At 33.7% G+C, this 22349-nt stretch overlaps 1 protein-coding gene, 2 long non-coding RNA genes and 1 other non-coding gene across 4 annotated transcripts in view; 1 reads left to right on the forward strand and 3 right to left on the reverse strand.

Annotated features, from left to right (window-relative positions):
• Nucleotides 1-3739: 3739 nt before the first annotated feature.
• LOC141376726 (uncharacterized) lies at nucleotides 3740-4051 on the reverse strand. The gene is made up of 2 exons (XR_012387727.1): nucleotides 3921-4051; nucleotides 3740-3828 (listed from the first exon to the last, which is right to left on the reverse strand). It is a non-coding gene; the product is annotated as an uncharacterized lncRNA (long non-coding RNA).
• Nucleotides 4052-13378: 9327 nt separating this feature from the next.
• Nucleotides 13379-15196, reverse strand: LOC141376728 (uncharacterized). Its single transcript, XR_012387729.1, has 3 exons — nucleotides 14997-15196; nucleotides 14323-14919; nucleotides 13379-14244 (listed from the first exon to the last, which is right to left on the reverse strand). It is a non-coding gene; the product is annotated as an uncharacterized lncRNA (long non-coding RNA).
• A 43-nt stretch (nucleotides 15197-15239) lies between these two features.
• On the forward strand, nucleotides 15240-15349 carry mir2189 (microRNA mir-2189). The gene has a single exon (NR_039380.1). It is a non-coding gene; the product is annotated as a microRNA mir-2189 (primary transcript).
• A 3710-nt stretch (nucleotides 15350-19059) lies between these two features.
• The window catches only part of LOC141376723 (uncharacterized), a 3695-nt gene continuing 405 nt past the window's right edge, over nucleotides 19060-22349 (reverse strand). The window contains exons 2-3 of the mRNA XM_073917939.1: nucleotides 19550-19994; nucleotides 19060-19455 (exon numbers count right to left, since the gene is read on the reverse strand). Coding sequence (XP_073774040.1) covers nucleotides 19262-19455; nucleotides 19550-19994 — 639 coding nt within the window. The 3' untranslated portion in view covers nucleotides 19060-19261. The remainder of the gene's footprint in view (nucleotides 19456-19549; nucleotides 19995-22349) is intronic.

The following is a 22349-nucleotide window of genomic DNA, read 5'->3' on the forward strand; positions in this document are numbered from 1 at the left end:
CACCCCCTGTAATGTTCAAAAGGGCTAACGTCATTGCAGATTTTAGCCAGTTCGAACACAGACCATTATCACCCTAGGTACACCAGAGGGCGCCTCTTCATCTACGGATCTACAGGTACGTAGCTTAAATGTAGACGAATGGATTGATCCTTCCGGTTGTCGATTCAGTTGAGAAAATAATATCTAATGTTTGTACATTCTGCCATATAAATGAAGAGACTTTATTTCACTCTTTCTATTGGTTGGACCCAGGTTAAACATCTCTGGTATAACATTATCTTTATTTATTTAAACGTGATTTAAAGTTGTCTGTAATATACACACACACACACACACATCTGTATTTCTCGAGTCTGCTCTCGATCTTGTTGTACATTTGTGTTACACTGAAAATGTCTTTACTCAAATAAGTTACAAAAACAATTCCTATATTTAATACTTGTTGAAATTTCGAACAATATCGAGTCTTTTAAGCCTATTTATAAGAATAATAGGTTTCTTAAAGCTCATGTTAATCTTTTTTCTTAATGATTGCGTCTTTGATAAGTTTCTCTTTATTTGTGGTTATTGTATTTTGATATTGTATATTGAGAGAGAGGGAGAGAGATTTAAAAAAAATAAAAGAACACACACAGTATTCAGAACGAGTATAAATTTATTAATTTCCATTTTTACACTGAAAAATTATTCAAAGATGATTCCTTGGATTAACAAATTTTTACGTTAAGTGGTTGTAAACAATTTAGACTGAATTTAAACAGACAAATTAAGTTGAACATTATTAAAGTTTAATTTGTTTGTTTAAATTCAACAAAAAAAAAAAAAAAAAAAAAAAAAAAAAGACTCAAAACCTCACAACCCCTGAAACACATCACACCGTCAGGTTGTCGTTTTCTCAATTCGAACCACTTTAAATGTTTTTTTTTTGTTTTAAAGACACCTCAGAACACCAACACACAATCAAACCAAATACACAAAACAAGTAGAACTTTTACCATTTTTTTTTCACCAAATTCTGCAGTCTCGTACGTTCCCTGTTTTGCAAAATTCTGCTGTGCCTTTGATGCAAATCTTCATTTCTTTGTCTCAGGTACCTGTCTGGCACACAGTCCTCGGTCCACACATGCCCATCGAACTCCTTACGCCTTCAATAGGGATGCGTCACTCTCTCCAGGTTACTTCTGGTAGAAATAACAGGTATTTGTTTTGTGATTACTAGAGTTTTGTAAAAAATAAAATAAAAAAAAATGTTAATATGTAAAGAGGGGTTCAGTTCTCACCAGTAACAAGCAGATTGTCCATCATGAAGTTTAAAAAAAAAAAAAAAAAAAAAGGCTGGACTTCAGCCCCACTGTTCCTTTCCAGCCTCTCCCTCAGTCCCTGCAGCTGTTGCCCTTGGTCCGCAACAAGCGTTTTAAGCAAGGTCAGCTCTGCCACATCCGTCCATTGCGTTCTCTGCTGCTTCCTGTAGCACCCTGGTGTCCTGTTGTAAGAATTATAATTGTTTATTAAAGGTGCAGTAAGCGATTGCCTTCAGAAACAGTTTTTGTTGTGCTGGTAGGAAGTATCTTGCAGAATAGAGAACTGGAAAGACGTTAGAATTTAGTGGAAAATATAAAAAGTTTATAAGGTCAACTTGTTTTGTATATTTGGTGTGATGGTTTTTTTTTAATGCATTTCAGGGGTTCTGAGTCTTAATTTAGTGTATAATTGAATTTTTATGTTTTTTTCAGCTAGACTTCTGACAAACACACACAGTCCTTCGTCCACACATCTCCTTCCGACTTCACCATGGATGCATCCCTCTTAGGTCTGATGGAAATAACAGGTATTTGTGTTTAGCAACTGACCACCATTTTGAGACAGTGTTAGGGTGTAAATTGGTTCAGGTCTCACCTTTTGACTGATCAGATGTTGCATCATGAAGTTGAGCAAAACTTTAATAGGTGGTCGTAGGTGGCAGCCATCTTTTGCACTTCATCCTCACTGTTCCTGTCACATGCCTGTCCCTCAGTTCCTGCAAGAAGACAAGCGAGAACCAGCATAAGCCAGACAACCAGTATATCACCACCAGCACATCTTATAAAAGGATTCATCTCTGGCTCGGGTCTCAAACTCAATTTATAGAAGGCCGCAGCTCTGCACAGTTTTGCCCCCGCCCAAATTTAACACAGCTGATGAATCCAATCAAATTGTTAACCATTTTTAATTATTTGGATTAGCTGTGTTTAATTAGGGCTTCTTCGTCCCTCTTTCTTTCCTCATCCTGGTAGAGCTTGGAAAAGTACAACTTTTAAGTTCATTAATATATTATGCTACTATTATTTAAATATATTAGTAGCAGTGGGAGTATGTATTTTAATTACTAGTATTAACATTTGTTAGTATTCACTTAGGCTGTATATATATATATATATATATATATATATATATATATATATATATATATATCAACATAAACAAATTAAAAAAAATTGAAAGTTGTGTTTGCAAAATACAGAAAAGGTTTTAATTTAACATGAAAATGCATTTTTTTATTTCTACTGTTGCTTTTTCCAACAGCTCATCAACTGGTATGATTGATCACAAAAACAGCTAGTGTCAAGACCTTGTTTTTATTTTAAATGCAGCAAGATACAGTGTGTGTGACAATGGCATGCAATAGTTATAGAAAAAAGAAAAAAGAAAAAAAACACACTATGAAAAACCTCACGAAGATGAATTAAATATATACATACAAAATGTGCTGCCGTTTTGTGGACAATCTTTGAAACGTTCAGACCCAATTGGCAGAGTGCTTTTACTAATATAGTATAAACATATGTAACCATTTATATATTTTTTATTAAGTAATTTGTTTTATTTTATTAAACAGTTGGTTTATTCTAAAAAAAAAAAAATAATAAAAAAAAAATAAAAAAAGGTTGGTGAGCCATGATTTAGACATTAACACACTTGCCCAGACTCTCTGCCTGAATATAAACATGAAAGTGTGACAGTCCCTGTAAACTGCACAATGCACCACTCTGGCAACAAAAGTTTAATACTCAATTCCAGTCTCAGCAGTGCACAGGAACATTAATAGAAAAAGCGTAATGATAAATGTGAATAAAACTTGTATGCATGTATATATGATATGCAATTGTGTTTGCAGTATTATGCTGCGAGTATTAACACTACAGTATGTGACGGCAAGCAGTTGACCGTTGGTGACTGCTCCGTTAACTGGACACTTTAACTGGCAACAGTGTTCCCAGTTAATCATGGTAACCAAACCATTCACAGTGACTAGTTTCCCAGTGTTCAAAGTATAGAGAGATTTTTACAAAGTAAATAAAGAGAACAAACAAAGCATTTAGAACAATTATAAAATGTTTATTAGGTTTCATTCTTACACTGGAAAAAAAAATAAAAAAAATTTCAAAGATGCAATGGATTTACAATTTTTTATTTTACGTCAAGTGGTTGTAAACAATTTAGGCTGAATTTAAAACAAAAGTGGAACATTATTAAAATTTAATTTGTTTAAATTCAACACAAATAAATAGTTTGCAACAGTTCTGAATGCAACACTTAACTCAAGGCCTCTCAGAACACCCCAACACACATCACACCAAATACACAAAACATGTAAACCTTTTACAATTTTTTAAACTAAATTCTGAAGTCTCATAGGTTCTGTTCTGCAAAATCCTGCTGTGCCTTTCTTTGATGTAAATCTTAATTTTTTTTTGTCTCAGGTACCTGTCTGGCACAGTCCTGTCCACACAGCTCGCCTAACTCCTTCCGCCTTCAATAGGGATGAGTCACTCTCCAGGTTACTTGGGTCTGGTGGAAATAACAGGTATTTGTTTAGCAAGAAGTACCGTTTTGTAAAAAAAAAAAAAAAAAAAAAAGATTTAAAGGGGTTCAGTTCTCACCAATAGCAAGCAGATTGTCCATCATGAAGTACAGCCTAGATCGTCAGGATCAGTATTCTCAGATCAAAGGACTTCAAGAAGCGGTCAAGCTGTTTCTCATTTTTTATCTCTTTTAAAGCATGGTGTCATCCCCTGAAGTTGAAGGCATCTCGAGAGAGAGGGAGAGATTTAAAAAAAAAAAAAAAAAAAAAAAAAAAAAAAAAGGCACAAACATAATTTTAAAAAATTATAACAGTTTATAAAAGTTGCAGTAGTAGGAAGTCTCTTGCAGAAAAGAGAACTAGAAAGACTTCAGAATTTAGTGGAAAATCTGAAAAGAAAAAAAAAAAAAGTTTACATCAACCAGTTTTGTACATTTGGTGTGATTGGGGCAGTAGTTGAAGCATTTCAGGGGTTCTGAGTCCTCATTTAGTGTATAATTTAGTATTTTTTTTTTTAATTCAGCTAGAATTCTGACACACAGTCCCATCATCACATCTCCTTCCACCTTCACCATGGACGCATCCCTCTTAGGTCTGATGGAAATAACAGGCATTCGTGTTTAGCAATTGACCGCCATATTAAGAGTGTTAATTGTAAAGTGGTTGAGGTCTCACCTTTTGACTGATCAGACATTGCATCATGAAGTTAAGGAAAAACTGAATAGGTGGTGGTCGTAGGTGGCAGCCATCTCTTGCACTTCAGCCTCACATGCCTGTCCCTCAGTTCCTGCAAGAAGACAAGCGAGAACCAGCATTAGTCAGACAACCAGTATTTCTCCATCAGCACATCTTCTAAAAGCATTAATCTCTGGCTCGGGTCTCAAACTCAATTTATAGAAGGCCGCAGCTCTGCACAGTTTTGCTCCCGCCCAAATTGAACACAGCTGATGCCACCAATCAAATTGTTAACTATTTTTAATTATTTGGATCAGCTGTGTTTTAATTAGGGCTTCTTCGTCCCTCTTTCTTTCTTTATTCTAGGGGAGCTTGGAAAAGTACAACCTTTTAGTATATTAACATATTGTGCTACTAATATTTAAATATATTAGTAGCAGTGGTAGTATGTTTTATAACTAGAATTAACTTTTTTTTAGTATTCACTAGTATATTATTTGATTTATATGTTTATTGTTTTTGTAATCTGAAGTATGATGGCTTTTCCTAAATTAGATTCAAACGTTGCAAAAAGAAACCAAAAGACGCATTTTCCTTTTGTACTGTTGAAGCTAATGTGGAAAAGATTTTCTTTTTGAAAATATATTTTGAAACGTTGATCAAATGATGCATGCTGACTGGACACTCACAGGCATTATGATGAAGGATGAGATGTTTCCTCATGCAAAAATAAAAATAAATGAAAACTGAAAAAAAGATTTGAGGATTGCTTCTTTGAATTGAGCATATGTGGAGACAAATTACACTGCCACAGATGATCCCTACTTCCCCTGAGCAGAAGCTGATCGATAATGCTAATTTTCTGCACACCTGTAAATAACATAAAAGTTTTACACAGTAGCAGACTTTTTTTAGATTTGTATGTCTGTATGTGCATGTTGGCTATATTTGCGACTAAAGTCACATGTAAAGAAAACACGCACACACTAAAATGAAAAAATATTTACAAGATAAACAAACAAAACGCCATGTACTGTCAGGAGTTGGGTTTTGATTTTATTAATATTACCGTGTGATCTTGACTTTGAATTGAGTTGCTCTGAGTGTTGTTGTTTGTTTTGATCCTGAAAAATGCAGAAAAGATTTTAATTTAACATGAAGATGCATTTATTTATTTATTTACTTCTGCTGTTGCATTTTCCAACAGCTCATCAACTGCAATTACTGATCACAAAAACAGCAAGTGGTGTCAAAGCCTTGTTTTGTTTTAAATGCAGCAAGATACATTATGTGTGTATATATATATATATTGTAAAATCTCTATGAAGCTATCACAACATAGCAAATGACGTGCTGCCCTCTTGTGGACAATCTTTGAAACGTTCAGACCCAACTGACAGAGTGCTTTTACTAAGGTTGTATAAATATAGGCAAATATTTCATATATTTATATTAATTAATTAGTTTTATTTTATTAAATAAACAATTAATTTGTTCATTTTATTATCGTTTTGTACATCTATCCTTGGATTTTATTATTGATCTTCAATTTCATCACAGTTCCTTTTTTTGTCCACCAGAGGGACTCATTTGACAAGTTATCAATGATAAACCCTTTTACTCACAGACTGTCACATCAGAGCCACTTTGACAAATACGGAATTAAACCATTCACAGTGAATAGTATCCCAGTGTTCAAAGTATAGAGAGAGATTTTTAAAAAGTAAATAAAAGAACAAACACAGCATTTAGAACAATTATAAAATGTTTATTAGGTTTCATTCTTACACTGGAAAAAAATTTCAAAGATGCAATGGATTTAAAAAAAAAAAAAAAAAAAAATTACGTCAAGTGGTTGTAAACAATTTAGGCTGAATTTAAACAAAATAAGTGGAATATTATTAAAATTTAATTTGTTTAAATTCAACACAAATAAATAGTTTGCAACAGTTCTGAATGCAACACTTAGTGCTGCCATTTTAAGCTCGTTTCTCAATCCGAACTATTTCAAATGTTTAAAAATAAGGACTCAAAACCCCTAAAACACATCCTCAGCTTGTCGTTCTCAATTCAAACTACTTTAAAAAAAAAAAAAAAAAAAAAAAAAAACCTCAAGGCCTCTCAGAACACCCAACACACATAAATCACACCAAATACACAAAACATGTAAACCTTTTACAATTTTTTTTTAAACTAAATTCTGAAGTCTCATAGGTTCTGTTCTGCAAAATCCTGCTGTGCCTTTCTTTGATGTAAATCTTAATTTTTGTCTCAGGTACCTGTCTGGCACAGTCCTGTCCACACAGCTCGCCTAACTCCTTCCGCCTTCAATAGGGATGAGTCACTCCCCAGGTTACCTGGGTCTGGTGGAAATAACAGGTATTTGTTTTGCAATTACTACCGTTTCATAAAACTTGTTAAGATTTAAAGGGGTTCAGTTCTTACCAGTAACGAGCAGATTGTCATTTTAAAAAAAAAAAAAAAAAAAAAAAAAAAAAAAAAAAAGCCTTGCCTTCAGCCCCACTGTTCCTTTCCAGCCTCTCCCTCAGTTCCTGCAGCTGTTGCTCTTGGTCCGCAACAAGCGTTTTAAGCGAGGCCAGCTCTGCCTTCAAGGCAGCCACATCTCCGTCCATTGCTTTCTCTGCTGCTTCCTGGAGAACCCTGGTGTCCTGCTGTAGCTTGGAGAGCTCCTCGACGGCAAAGGTTTCCAATGTCTTAAGTTTGACTTCCACTGTTTCCCCAAGGGAAAGGTCCAGCTCTTCATCAGATAAGTAGATCCTCAGGATCAGTCTTGTCAGACCAAAAGAACTTCAAGAAGCGGTCAAGCTGTTTCTCATTTTCTCATCTCTTTTAAGCGTGGTGTCATCCCATAAAGTTGAAGGCATCTCTTGAGAGAGAAGGAGAGAGAGAGAGAGAGAGAGAGAGAGAGATTAAAAAAAAAAAAAAACACAAACATAATTGAAAAAAAAAAAAAAAAAAAAAAAAAAAAATCAACAGTTTATTAAAGTTGCAGTAGGCGATTGTCTTTAGAAACAGACTTCCTACCACCACAGCAAAAACTCTTGCAGAAAGGAGAACTGGAAAGACTTCAGAATTTAGTGGAAAATCATGCAAAAATATTGGGAAAAAAAAAAGTTTAGACTCAGACTCAGCTTTATTATCCCGTTAGGGAAACTAAAAATTGCAACAAGGTACCATAACAGGCGAAGTTCCATGTACACATTTAAAAAAAACAAAACAAAAAAAAAAACTACTACACGACATCCATATATATATATATATATATATATATATATATATATATATATATATATATATATATATATATATCAGTATATAGAAACATCCCCCTCACCCCTGGATTCATTTAATGACCTAATGGCCACCATTATAAAAGAATTTCTGGTTCTATTTGTCATGCAAATAAAGTTCAACCCGTTTTGTACATTTGGTGTGATTGGGGCAGTTGTTGATGCGTTTCAGGGGTTCTGAGTCCTCATTTAGTGTATAATTTAGTATTTTTTTATTCAGCTAGAATTCCGACACACACAGTCCTCTGTCATGACATCTCCTTCCGCCTTAGCCATGGACACATCCCTCAAGGTTACTTAGGTCTGATGGAAATAACAGGTATTTGTGTTTAGCAACTGACCACCATTTTGTGGAAATGTTATGGTGTAAAGTGGTTCAGGTCTCACCTTTTGACTGATCAGACATTGCATCATGAAGTTAAGGAAAAACTGAATAGGTGGTGGTCGTAGGTGGCAGCCATCTCTTGCACTTCAGCCTCACATGCCTGTCCCTCAGTTCCTGCAAGAAGACAAGCGAGAACCAGCATTAGTCAGACAACCAGTATTTCTCCATCAGCACATCTTCTAAAAGCATTAATCTCTGGCTCGGGTCTCAAACTCAATTTATAGAGGGCCGCAGCTCTGCACAGTTTTGCTCCCGCCCAAATTGAACACAGCTGATGCCACCAATCAAATTGTTAATTATTTTTAATTATTTTTAATTATTTGGATTAGCTGTGTTTTAATTAGGGCTTCTTTTTGTTTCTTTTTGATTATTTTTGTAATCTGAAGTATGATGGCTTTTCCTAAATTAGATTCAAATGGTGCAAAAAGAAACCAAAAGACGCATTTTCCTTTTGTACTGTTGAAGCTAATGTGGAAAAGATTTTCTTTTTGAAAATATATTTTGAAACGTTGATCAAATGATGCATGCTGACTGGACACTCACAGGCATTATGATGAAGGATGAGATGTTTCCTCATGCAAAAATAAATGAAAACTGAAAAAAAGATTTGAGGATTGCTTCTTTGAATTGAGCATATGTGGAGACAAATTACACTGCCACAGATGATCCCTACTTCCCCTGAGCAGAAGCTGATCGATAATGCTAATTTTCTGCACACCTGTAAATAACATAAAAGTTTTACACAGTAGCAGATTGCATTTGTGACTTTTTTTAGATTTGTATGGCTGTGTGTGCATGTTGGCTATATTTGCGACTAAAGTCACATGTAAAGAAAACACGCACACACTAAAATGAAAAAATATTTACAAGATAAACAAACAAAACGCCATGTACTGTCAGGAGTTGGGTTTTGATTTTATTAATATTACCGTGTGAACTTGACTTTGAATTGAGTTGCTCTGAGTGTTGTTGTTTGTTTTGATCCTGAAAAATGCAGAAAAGATTTTAATTTAACATGAAGATGCATTTATTTATTTATTTACTTCTGCTGTTGCATTTTCCAACAGCTCATCAACTGCAATTACTGATCACAAAAACAGCAAGTGGTGTCAAAGCCTTGTTTTGTTTTAAATGCAGCAAGATACATTATGTGTGTATATATATATATATATTGTAAAATCTCTATGAAGCTATCACAACATAGCAAATGACGTGCTGCCCTCTTGTGGACAATCTTTGAAACGTTCAGACCCAACTGACAGAGTGCTTTTACTAAGGTTGTATAAATATAGGCAAATATTTCATATATTTATATTAATTAATTAGTTTTATTTTATTAAATAAACAATTAATTTGTTCATTTTATTATCGTTTTGTACATCTATCCTTGGATTTTATTATTGATCTTCAATTTCATCACAGTTCCTTTTTTTGTCCACCAGAGGGACTCATTTGACAAGTTATCAATGATAAACCCTTTTACTCACAGACTGTCACATCAGAGCCACTTTGACAAATACGGAATTAAACCATTCACAGTGAATAGTATCCCAGTGTTCAAAGTATAGAGAGAGATTTTTAAAAAGTAAATAAAAGAACAAACACAGCATTTAGAACAATTATAAAATGTTTATTAGGTTTCATTCTTACACTGGAAAAAAATGTCAAAGATGCAATGGATTTAAAAAAAAAAAAAAAAAAAAAAAAAAAAAAAAATTACGTCAAGTGGTTGTAAACAATTTAGGCTGAATTTAAACAAAATAAGTGGAACATTATTAAAATTTAATTTGTTTAAATTCAACACAAATAAATAGTTTGCAACAGTTCTGAATGCAACACTTAGTGCTGCCATTTTAAGCTCGTTTCTCAATCCGAACCATTTCAAATGTTTAAAAATAAGGACTCAAAACCCCTGAAACACATCCTCAGCTTGTCGTTCTCAATTCAAACTACTTTTAAAAAAAAAAAAAAAAAAAAAAAAAAAAAACTCAAGGCCTCTCAGAACACCCAACACACATAAATCACACCAAATACACAAAACATGTAAACCTTTTACAATTTTTTTTAAACTAAATTCTGAAGTCTCATAGGTTCTGTTCTGCAAAATCCTGCTGTGCCTTTCTTTGATGTAAATCTTAATTTTTGTCTCAGGTACCTGTCTGGCACAGTCCTGTCCACACAGCTCGCCTAACTCCTTCCGCCTTCAATAGGGATGAGTCACTCTCCAGGTTACCTGGGTCTGGTGGAAATAACAGGTATTTGTTTTGCAATTACTACCGTTTCATAAAACTTGTTAGGATTTAAAGGGGTTCAGTTCTTACCAGTAACGAGCAGATTGTCATTTTTAAAAAAAAAAAAAAAGAAAAAAAAAAAAAAAAAAAAAGCCTTGCCTTCAGCCCCACTGTTCCTTTCCAGCCTCTCCCTCAGTTCCTGCAGCAAAGGTTTCCAATGTCTTAAGTTTGACTTCCACTGTTTCCTCAAGGGAAAGGTCCAGCTCTTCATCAGATAAGTAGATCTTCAGGATCAGTCTTATCAGACCAAAAGAACTTCAAGAAGCGGTCAAGCTGTTTCTCATTTTCTCACCTCTTTTAAGCGTGGTGTCATCCCCTAAAGTTGACGCATCTCTTGAGACAGAAGGAGAGAGAGAGATTAAAAAAAAAAAAAAAAAAAAAAAAAAAAAAAAAACAGTTTATTAAAGTTGCAGTAGGCGATTGTCTTTAGAAACAGACTTCCTACCACCACAGCAAAAACTCTTGCAGAAAGGAGAACTGGAAAGACTTCAGAATTTAGTGGAAAATCATGCAAAAATATTGGGAAAAAAAAAAGTTTAGACTCAGACTCAGCTTTATTATCCCGTTAGGGAAACTAAAAATTGCAACAAGGTACCATAACAGGCGAAGTTCCATGTACACATTTAAAAAAAACAAAAAAAAAAAAAAAATTACTACACGACATCCATATATATATATATATATATATATATATATATATATATATATATATATATATATATATATATATATATATATATATATATATATATCAGTATATAGAAACATCCCCCTCACCCCTGGATTCATTTAATGACCTAATGGCCACCATTATAAAAGAATTTCTGGTTCTATTTGTCATGCAAATAAAGTTCAACCCGTTTTGTACATTTGGTGTGATTGGGGCAGTTGTTGATGCGTTTCAGGGGTTCTGAGTCCTCATTTAGTGTATAATTTAGTATTTTTTTTATTCAGCTAGAATTCCGACACACACAGTCCTCTGTCATGACATCTCCTTCCGCCTTAGCCATGGACACATCCCTCAAGGTTACTTAGGTCTGATGGAAATAACAGGTATTTGTGTTTAGCAACTGACCACCATTTTGTGGAAATGTTATGGTGTAAAGTGGTTCAGGTCTCACCTTTTGACTGATCAGACATTGCATCATGAAGTTAAGGAAAAACTGAATAGGTGGTGGTCGTAGGTGGCAGCCATCTCTTGCACTTCAGCCTCACATGCCTGTCCCTCAGTTCCTGCAAGAAGACAAGCGAGAACCAGCATTAGTCAGACAACCAGTATTTCTCCATCAGCACATCTTCTAAAAGCATTAATCTCTGGCTCGGGTCTCAAACTCAATTTATAGAAGGCCGCAGCTATGCACAGTTTTGCTCCCGCCTAAATTGAACACAGCTGATGCCACCAATCAAATTGTTAATTATTTTTAATTATTTGGATTAGCTGTGTTTTAATTAGGGCTTCTTTTTGTTTCTTTTTGATTATTTTTGTAATCTGAAGTATGATGGCTTTTCCTAAATTAGATTCAAACGGTGCAAAAAGAAACCAAAAGACGCATTTTCCTTTTGTACTGTTGAAGCTAATGTGGAAAAGATTTTCTTTTTGAAAATATATTTTGAAACGTTGATCAAATGATGCATGCTGACTGGACACTCACAGGCATTATGATGAAGGATGAGATGTTTCCTCATGCAAAAATAAATGAAAACTGAAAAAAAGATTTGAGGATTGCTTCTTTGAATTGAGCATATGTGGAGACAAATTACACTGCCACAGATGATCCCTACTTCCCCTGAGCAGAAGCTGATCGATAATGCTAATTTTCTGCACACCTGTAAATAACATCAAATTTTCACACAGTAGCAGATTGCATTTGTGACTTTTTTAGATTTGTGTATGTGTGTGTGTGTGTGCGCATGCATGTTGGCTATATTTGCAACTAAAGTCACATGTAACCAAAACACACACACACACACACTAAAATAAAAAGATATATATATATTTACGAGATAAACAATCAAAACGCCATGTACTGTCAGGAGTTTAGTTTTTATTTTATTATTAATATTAACAAGTGATCTTGACTTTGATTGAGAAATTCTTAGGTTGTCAAACAGGTTCATCTGTATAAGGCTTACTCTCCACTCCACATATGCTGCCTTTGATTCACCCTCTCCATGGGATCTGATTGCTCAGGTCAAAATGGCTCCAGGAGGCCATCCAGCTCAACTTCTTTGCTTCTGGTCTGCAATGATCGACTTTAGAGCAGCCAGCTTTGTCTGCGCAGCAGGAATGTCTGTTTTTGTAAAGGCATCTGATGCTTCTCTAAGGCTTCTATGGGTGTCATGAATGGTCAAGGTTGCTTCGTTCTGATTTGCTCTGGGTGTGGTGTTGTTGTTTGTTTTGATCTTGCAAATTACAGAAAAGATTTTAATTTAACATGAAGATACATTTATGTACTTCTACTGTTGCATTTTCCAGCAGCTCATCGACTGGCATTACTGATCACAAAAACAGCAAGTGTCAAGGCATTGTTTTATTTTAAATTCAGTAAGATACACTTTGTGTGTGAGAGATAATGGCATGCAATATATTTATATATATATATATATATATATATATAAAAAAAAAAAGTCACATCTATTATTAAAAAAAAAAAAAAAAAAAAAAACTCACGAAGATATATATATATAAATAAATAAATGGAAAAAGGTTGGTGAGCCATGATTTAGACATTAAACACACTTGCACAGAGTCTCTGCCTGAATCTAAACATGAAAGTGTGACCGATCATCTAAACTGCACAATGCATCATTCTGGCAACAAAGTAGTTTAATACAGATTTTAAAAACAATAAATAAATACTCAATTCCACTCTCAGCAGTGCACAGAAACTTTAATAGAAAAAGCATGATGATAAAAATGTTAATAAAATTACATACACACAAAATTGTGTTTGCAGTATTAACACTACAGTACATGACAGCAAGCAGCTCCCAGTTAGTGACCGCTCTGTTAACTGGACAGTCAAATTAACTGGCAACAGTGTTCCCAGTTAATCATGGTAACCAAACCATTCACAGTGACTAGTATCCCAGTGTTTAAAGTATACATGGAGATTTAAAAAGAAAAAGAGAAGAAGAAGAACTACAAAGACAATATTTAGAACAATTATAAATATTTATTAAGTTTCATTCTTACACTGAAAATTATATTCAAAGATGATTCCTTTAACTTTTTTTACGTTAAGTGGTTGTAAACAATTTAGCCCGAATTTAAACAGACAAATTAAGTTGAACATTATTAAGTTTAATTTGTTTGTTTAAATTCAACACAAGTAAATTGTTTGCAACAGTTCAGCATTAAACACTTTTCAGTGTACTAGTGCTGCTCAGAACCCCTGAAAAACACAACACACCCTCAGCTTGTCGTTTTCTCAATTCGAAATATTTTAAATGTTTAAAAAAAAAAAAAATAAATTAAAAAAAAAAAAAAAACTCAAGACCTCTCAGAACGCCCCAACACACAATCACACCAAATACACAAAACATGTAAACCTTTGACGATTTTTTTGTACCTAAATTTTGAAGTCTCATACGTTCCCTGTTTTGCAAAATTTTGTGCCTTTCTTTGATGTAAATCTTCTTTTGTCTCAGGTAGCTGTCTGGCACACAGAGCTGTCCACACAGCCAGTCTAACTCCTTCCGCCTTCAATAGGGATGCGTCACTCTCCAGGTTACTTGGGTCTGGTGGAAAGAACAGGTATGCGTTTTGCGATTATACTGTTTTGTAAAAAGTGTTACGTAAAGGGGTTCAGTTCTCACCAATATAGAGCAAATAGTCCATGATGAAGTTAAAAAACGCCTGCTGTCTCATTCATTCTGCCATCAGGATCAGTCTTCTCAGTCCAAAACTACTTCAAGAGGCTGTCAAGCTCCCTCATCTCTCTCTTTGTAACCCCCTGAAGTTGAAGTCATCCCCTGAAGTTGAAGTCATCCCCTGAGAGAGAGAGAGAGAGAGAGAGAGAGAGAGAGAGAGAGAGAGAGAGAGAGAGAGATTTTAAAAAGAGGACAAAACAATTTTGAAAACAATAATTGTTAAAGTTGCAGTAGGCAGTTGTCTTGAGAAACAGTTTTTGTTGTGCTGGTAGGAAGTCTCGTGCAAAAAAAAAAAAAAAAAAAAAACTGGAAAGACTTCAGAATTTAGTGGAAAATGTGAAAAGTTTAGGTCAACCTGTTTTGTATATTTGGTGTGATTGGGGCGGTTATTTATGCGTTTCAGGGGTTCTGAGTCCTCATTTAGTGTATAATTTAGTTTTTTTTATTTTATTTAATTTAGCTAGAATTCTGACACACACGGTCTTCTGTCATCACATCTCCTTCCGCCTTAGCCATGGACACATCCCTCAAGGTTACTTAGGTCTGATGGAAATAACAGGTATTTGTGTTTAGCAACTGACCACCATTTTGAGTAAGGTGTAAATTGGTTCAGGTCTCACCTTTGACTGATCAGATGTTACATCATGAAGCTAAGCAAAAATTGAATAGGTGGTCGTAGGTGGCAGCCATCTCTTGCACTTCATCCTCACTGTTCCTGTTACATGCCTTTCCCTCAGTTCCTGCAAGAAGAGAAGTGTGAAACAGCATTAGTCAGACAACCAGTATTTCTCCATCAGCACATCTTCTAAAAGGATTCATCTCTGGCTCGGGTCTCAAGCTCAATTTATAGAGGGCCGCAGCTCTGCACAGTTTTGATCCCGCCCAAATTGAACACAGCTGATGCAACCAATCAAATTGGTAACTATTTTTGATTGTTTGTATCAGCTGTGTTTTAGTTAGGGCTTCTTCGTCCCTCTTTCTTTCCTCATCCTAGGAGAGCTTGGAAAAGTACAACTTTTTAGTATATTAACATATTATGCTACTATTATTTAAATATATTAGTAGCAGTGATAGTGTGTTTTATTACTAGTATTAAACTTTGTTGGTATTCACATAGTCTGTATCTAACTACATAAACTACTTTAAAAGAAATGAAAGTGTTTTTTTTTATTTTTTTATCTGAAGTATGATGGCTTTTCCTAAATTACATTCAAACGGTACATTTCCAGTGGAGGTTATTATCAGGGATATGTAACTGCACAGATATGATTCAATAAAGGACACTTACTGCATGGATGGATGGATGAACAGACTATATATATTTATATAATTAATATTTATAATTTATAATTGAATGTATATAATTTATATATATATAAATTGTGTGTATTTATATATATATATAAATACACACACACACATGTATATATATATATATATATATATATATATATATATATATATATATATACACACACACACACACACACACACGTATATATTTTTTAATTTATTTTTAAAATCTTTTTTATAATATTTTTTAATCTTTTTTTTTAAACTACTTTTATTCTCCCCAAAATAAAAAAAAACAAGACTTTCTCCAGAAGAAAAAAATATCAGACACACTGTGACAGTATCAGACAGATATTAATTTGCTCTTTTAAACATCATATCTGATTAAAACACAGAGGTAAATGAAAATTAGCGCCCTCTATGCTGTTCGAACCTGCTATGGTATTGCACTTTTTAGCCATTTCGAACACATGCCATATCCCCTTTTGTACACTAGAGGGGGCAATTTAATCAACATTTCCAGTTGGGGTTATTATCAGGGATATGTAACTGCACAGATATGATTCAATAAAGGACACTTACTGCATGGATGGATGGATGAACAGACTATATATATTTATATAATTATAATTTATATAATTTATATTTTTTAATTTATAATTAAATGTATATAATTTATATATATATATATATATATATATATATATATATATATATATATATATATATATATATATATATATATATATATATATATACACACACACACACTTACACACACACACGTATATATTTTTTTATTTATTTTTAAATCTTTTTTTTAAGACTTTATTTCATTTATTTTATTGGTTGCACCCAGGGTAAACATCTCTGGTATAACATTAGCTTTATTTTTTTAAACGTGACTTAAAGTTGTCTATATAAATATATATATATATATATATATATATATATATATATATATATATATATATACATTATTTGTGTTACACTGAAAATTTCTTTACTCAAAAATAAGTTACAAAAACAATTCCTATATTTTAAACTTGTTGAAATTTGGCTATCTGCCTGAATCTAATTATGAAAGTGTGACGGCCCATTTAAACCGCACAATGCACCACTCTGGCAACAAAGTAGTTTTTAATAGAGATTTTAAAAACAATAAATAAATACTCAATTCCAGTCTCGGCAGTGCACAGAAACATTAGTAGAAAAAGCATGATGATAAATGTGAATACACACATGTATATATATATATATATATATATATATATATATATATATATATATATATATATATATATATATATATATATATATATATACACACACACACACACACACACACGTATATATTTTTTAATTTATTTTTAAAATCTTTTTTATAATATTTTTTAATCTTTTTTTTTTAAACTACTTTTATTCTCCCCAAAATAAAAAAAACAAGACTTTCTCCAGAAGAAAAAAATATCAGACACACTGTGACAGTATCAGACAGATATTAATTTGCTCTTTTAAACATCATATCTAATAACACATAGGTAAATGAAAATTAGCGCCCTCTATGCTGTTCGAACCTGCTATGGTATTGCACTTTTTAGCCATTTCGAACACATGCCATATCCCCTTTTGTACACTAGAGGGGGCAATTTAATCAACATTTCCAGTTGGGGTTATTATCAGGGATATGTAACTGCACAGATATGATTCAATAAAGGACACTTACTGCATGGATGGATGGATGGATGAACAGACTATATATATTTATATAATTATAATTTATATAATTTATATTTATAATTTATAATGAAATGTATATAATTTATATATATATATATATATATATATATATATATATATATATATATATATATATATATATATATATATATATACACACACACACTTACACACACACACGTATATATTTTTTTATTTATTTTTAAATCTTTTTTTTAAGACTTTATTTCATTTATTTTATTGGTTGCACCCAGGGTAAACATCTCTGGTATAACATTAGCTTTATTTTTTTAAACGTGACTTAAAGTTGTCTATATAAATATATATATATATATATATATATATATATATATATACATTATTTGTGTTACACTGAAAATTTCTTTACTCAAAAATAAGTTACAAAAACAATTCCTATATTTTAAACTTGTTGAAATTTGGCTATCTGCCTGAATCTAATTATGAAAGTGTGACGGCCCATTTAAACCGCACAATGCACCACTCTGGCAACAAAGTAGTTTTTAATAGAGATTTTAAAAACAATAAATAAATACTCAATTCCAGTCTCGGCAGTGCACAGAAACATTAGTAGAAAAAGCATGATGATAAATGTGAATAAAACTATTATAGTGTTCCCAGTTAGTCATAGTAACCAAACCATTCACAGTGACTAGTATCCCAGTGTTGCCAGTATACATAGAGAGAGAGAGAGAGAGAGAGAGAGAGAGAGAGAGAGAGAGAGAGAGAGAGAGAGAGAGAGAGAGAGAGAGAGAAGTTACTCTTACCTGGGCATCCAGATCTCTTACTATATGGAAGTGAAATTTGGGCACCAGTATTAAAATTTGAATAAAAGTTTAATTGAACGAACACAATTAGAATTTGCTAAAAACATATTACATATCCACAGAGACACCTCTAACATTGCCTGCAGGGCTGAACTGGGTTTATACCCGCTAAAGTTGGAGATTCAGAAACGAGCTGTTGAGTTCTGGCTGCACCTGCATCAGTCTGACCCCCAGTCTGTCTAATATAAAGCCCTTCTGGCTAATGAAAAACCTACAGTGTCTCATCCTCTAAACACACTGGTATCTGAGCTACTAAAAAAACAAACAAAAAACAACAAAAAAAACGAACCCGTCCCCCAAACAAAACCTTCACAAACAAATAGACAAAACATCAAAGTTTACCTATGATGAGAAACTGAAAACTGAATTCAACCTCCAGAATAAACTTAAATGTTATTCGGCCCTAAATAGAACCACACAGTTGGCAAATTATTTATCATTAAAACAATTAAAATAAAAGCACATTCTTTAGAAATAGAAGGTGAAGGTTTATCTAGAAATAGAAAAAGGCAAACATAAAAAATCCTGGACTCCTAAAGAGCAGAGAATATGTAAACAGTGTGACACATACAAAATAGAGGATGAAACACACTTCCTTCTGTTTTGCCCCAAATACACCACGACTAGAGAAATTTTTTATTTAAAACTTTACCATGTACTCGGAGAGGACAAATTGACATCTAGACTAGCTGCAAAATATGTATACACCCTACACACCATAAGAAATTGTTAATTTAAAGATAGATAGAGAGAGAGAAAGAGAGAGAGAGAGAGAGATTTTTTAAAAAAAGAACAAACAAAATAATTGAAGCAATTACAAATGTTTATTGAGTTATTTAAATGTAAAAAATGTAACCCCCAAGAACACCCCCACACAAAAAAACAATAACTATTTAAAAATTAAAAAAATTGAACACCAAGGAACACCCCCACACATACAACCCTCCCCCCCCACTCCCAATCGAACAAAATAAAATTAAACTATTTTTTTAAAAAACATAACAAATCTAAACTTGTTTTTTAACTAACTTTTGCAGTCTCATGCGTTCCCTCTTTTCAAAAATTTTGGTGTGCCTTTCTTTAATGTACGTCTTCATTTTCTTCCTCAGGTAGCTGTCTGGCACAAAGTCCGCTGTCCACACTCCCCGTGTAACTCCATCCGCCTTCAAATCTTCTAAGTGACTGTCCAGGTTACTTGGGTCTGTTGGAAATAACAGGTATGTATTTGCGATTACTGCTGTTTTGTAAAAAGTGTTAAGATTTTTTATTAATATTTAAAGGGGTTCTGTTCTCACCAACAACTGTCAGATGATCCATCATGAAGTTGAAAAACGCCTGTTGTCTCGGCGTCATTATGTCATCAGGATCGGGGTTCTCGGGCCAAAACTCCGTCAAGTGGACGTCAAGCTCTTCCTCTTCTCTTTTCCTTTTCTGCGCGCTGTTGTCATCTCCCGAAGTTGAGGGCATGTCTAGGACTTCAGGCCCAATGTTCCTTTCCAGCCTCTCCCTCAGTTCCTGCAGCTGTTGCTCTTGGTCCGCAACAAGCGTTTTAAGCGAGGCCAGGTCTGCCTTCAAGGCAGCCACGTCTCCCTCCATTGCTTTCTCTGCTGCTTCCTGGAGGACCCTGGTGTCCTCCTGTAGCTTGGAGATCTCCTCGATGGCAAAGGTTTCCAACGTCTTCAGTTTGACTTCCACTGTTTCCTCCAGGGAAAGGTCCAGCTCTTCATCGGAGAAGTACATCTTGTCATATAAATGGTGAAAAGAAAGTTAAAATGATGTGCATTGCTTGTAAATGGAAGTCAAGCTGAATTTTAAGCATGATTCATTTTCAATAGCTGCATTTGCACTGTGCGAACCAGGGCTTTTTTATACAATAAAGATTATTGCGGTCTATAGAACTTTATTATTTCACGCAACAGCCATGCATTTAAAAGGGAAACATAAGGGTGACCATACGCAAAAAGACCCCTAGCCTATAAGGCCAGATGTTTTCTTTCCCTTATTTATTTTATTTGTTTTTTTTTGTTTGGCGCATGTACTCGTGTGCGATCCGAAAACTAGTTTCCGCCTCTCACTCCGCCCCGAAGGCCCAGCTGTCCCTCTTTGGGGCAAAGGTATTCGGCGGGCCGCTGGCCCCGAGAGAGCCCTGATTCGGCCCGATTAGGCCCCGGAAGTTACAGTGTAAACGCAACTGGCCTTGACTCGCTTGCTTTAGGCACGACAGTAGAAACGTGGCTAGTTTCATGCAATCTTTCAGATACTCTAGTGTCAAGATCCATAAGAGAAGAGACTATTGTTGTTGTTGTTGATGTTGTTGTTGTTGTTGCTGCTGCTGCTGCTGTTATTGTCATGATAGTCATCACTTTGGTCGACATACAATACTATTCCAATGTAGCATAAAAATGATGTCATTTTATTCGTCTCAATAAAAGGATCAACAGTGAAAGTAAATGCATTTGTAATGTTAAAACATTAACATGCATCCCGACGCCCTGCGTTCTTTATACTTTTCTGGTACCATTCACCGACGACATCAAATTATTATACATAGTCAGCTTTGATTGTTTAAAATAAGTTAATGCTAATAAATAGCGAATAGCATGGACGCAGTGCAATATTTACTAAGCAAAACCGTAAAAGGGTGGGGAGTAACAGGGGTCAGGAGTGACTTTTTTGTTTTTTGTAGTAACTGAGGCATTACTACTTTCATGGTGAACAACAGACACTAGTAGGATTTTAAACATGCTTATTAACTGTGTTTCTAAAATTACAGACATTTTAAGAAATACATTTTATTAATGTTTTGCAATTGTGTACATAATAGGTATTGATTGAGCATTTTGGACTAGAAACAAAACAAACAACAAAAATGCACGAAAGAAAATGTGTTGTTGGTTTTTTTTTCTCAGTGTTTGTTTCACGTTTAAAGGACATAAAACGAGAGTTTTAAAACTTGCTCCTGAATGGGATGGAGGAAGGAAGTAAGATGAGAAAGCTAATGTGTCAAATGTCTACATCACTATTTTATTTTTTAAACAACATTTTAAGTGTATTAAGATGTTCCCTGATACTTGGGCAATTTGTTTCTTACATTTGCAAATCTGGACACATTTTCAATAAACGTAATATAATAAAAATTATAAATATAAAATTGCACAGACATATAAAGATATATAATCATCTCACTCATGCCTTGCTGTTTGTGCAATTTATTCTGCTTTCTTATTATTCTTATTCAAGTTTGTATAAAAATGAGTTTTAAGTCTTTACACTTCTGCAATTTTGTATTTATATATTTAGTTCATCAATATTATTTGAATGTTTAATAAAAAAAATGTTTCAAGATGTTACTTTAGAATTCAGCAGTTATTTTTACAATTTAGACTTGTATATTTTAGGTAATGTCAGGTATTTGTAAGATGTTTTTTCTTGCTATATCTTAAATTGGTTTGTATATTCAGGTTTATATAAAATTTAGCTGTTTTCGGATGTGTCTTGTACAATTTTTCAATTCAAGTCTATTGGGAAAACATGGTTGTTTTAAAAACTTTTGTGTATGTGTGCAAGTTCAGATTTTTTTCTTTTAAATGTGTGTCTTTTTATTGTACAGTTTTATTGTTTTTATATTGATGTTCTTGTGCACTACTAAAATAGTTTCAGCAAATTTTAGTATTATTTGTTTCCTGCAATCAATAAAACTGCATCATTATTATTTATTCTGTCCTTTGTTTGATTATTTTCGTTTTAGGATAGGTTTGCATTTTTTTTCCAAAGGGTAAACGCAGTGCCTACACTTTGTGTATACATCATAGCCTGCGTTTGCTGTTACATAAATTCAAATGGTTGTAATACCATATATCAAGTACCAATGTAATACGAAAAGTTTTTCATATATCAAGGTTTAAAAAGACTGAGTCGCGCAAGGCCGAGGGTTTCCGTCAGGCGAAAATATAACCGGAACTGGCCCGAACGAATTTTGCTATTTGGGTTGCAGCTTATTAACGTGTAATAACACAAAGGTTTACGGTTCTCTGTCGTTTGCAAAGTCGACACAAACAAACAAACAAACACAAGCGCAAAGTTGCAGCCGCTAAC

Source organism: Danio rerio, chromosome 12 (assembly GCF_049306965.1).
Source record: "Danio rerio strain Tuebingen ecotype United States chromosome 12, GRCz12tu, whole genome shotgun sequence".
Taxonomy (NCBI): Eukaryota; Metazoa; Chordata; class Actinopteri; order Cypriniformes; family Danionidae; genus Danio; species Danio rerio.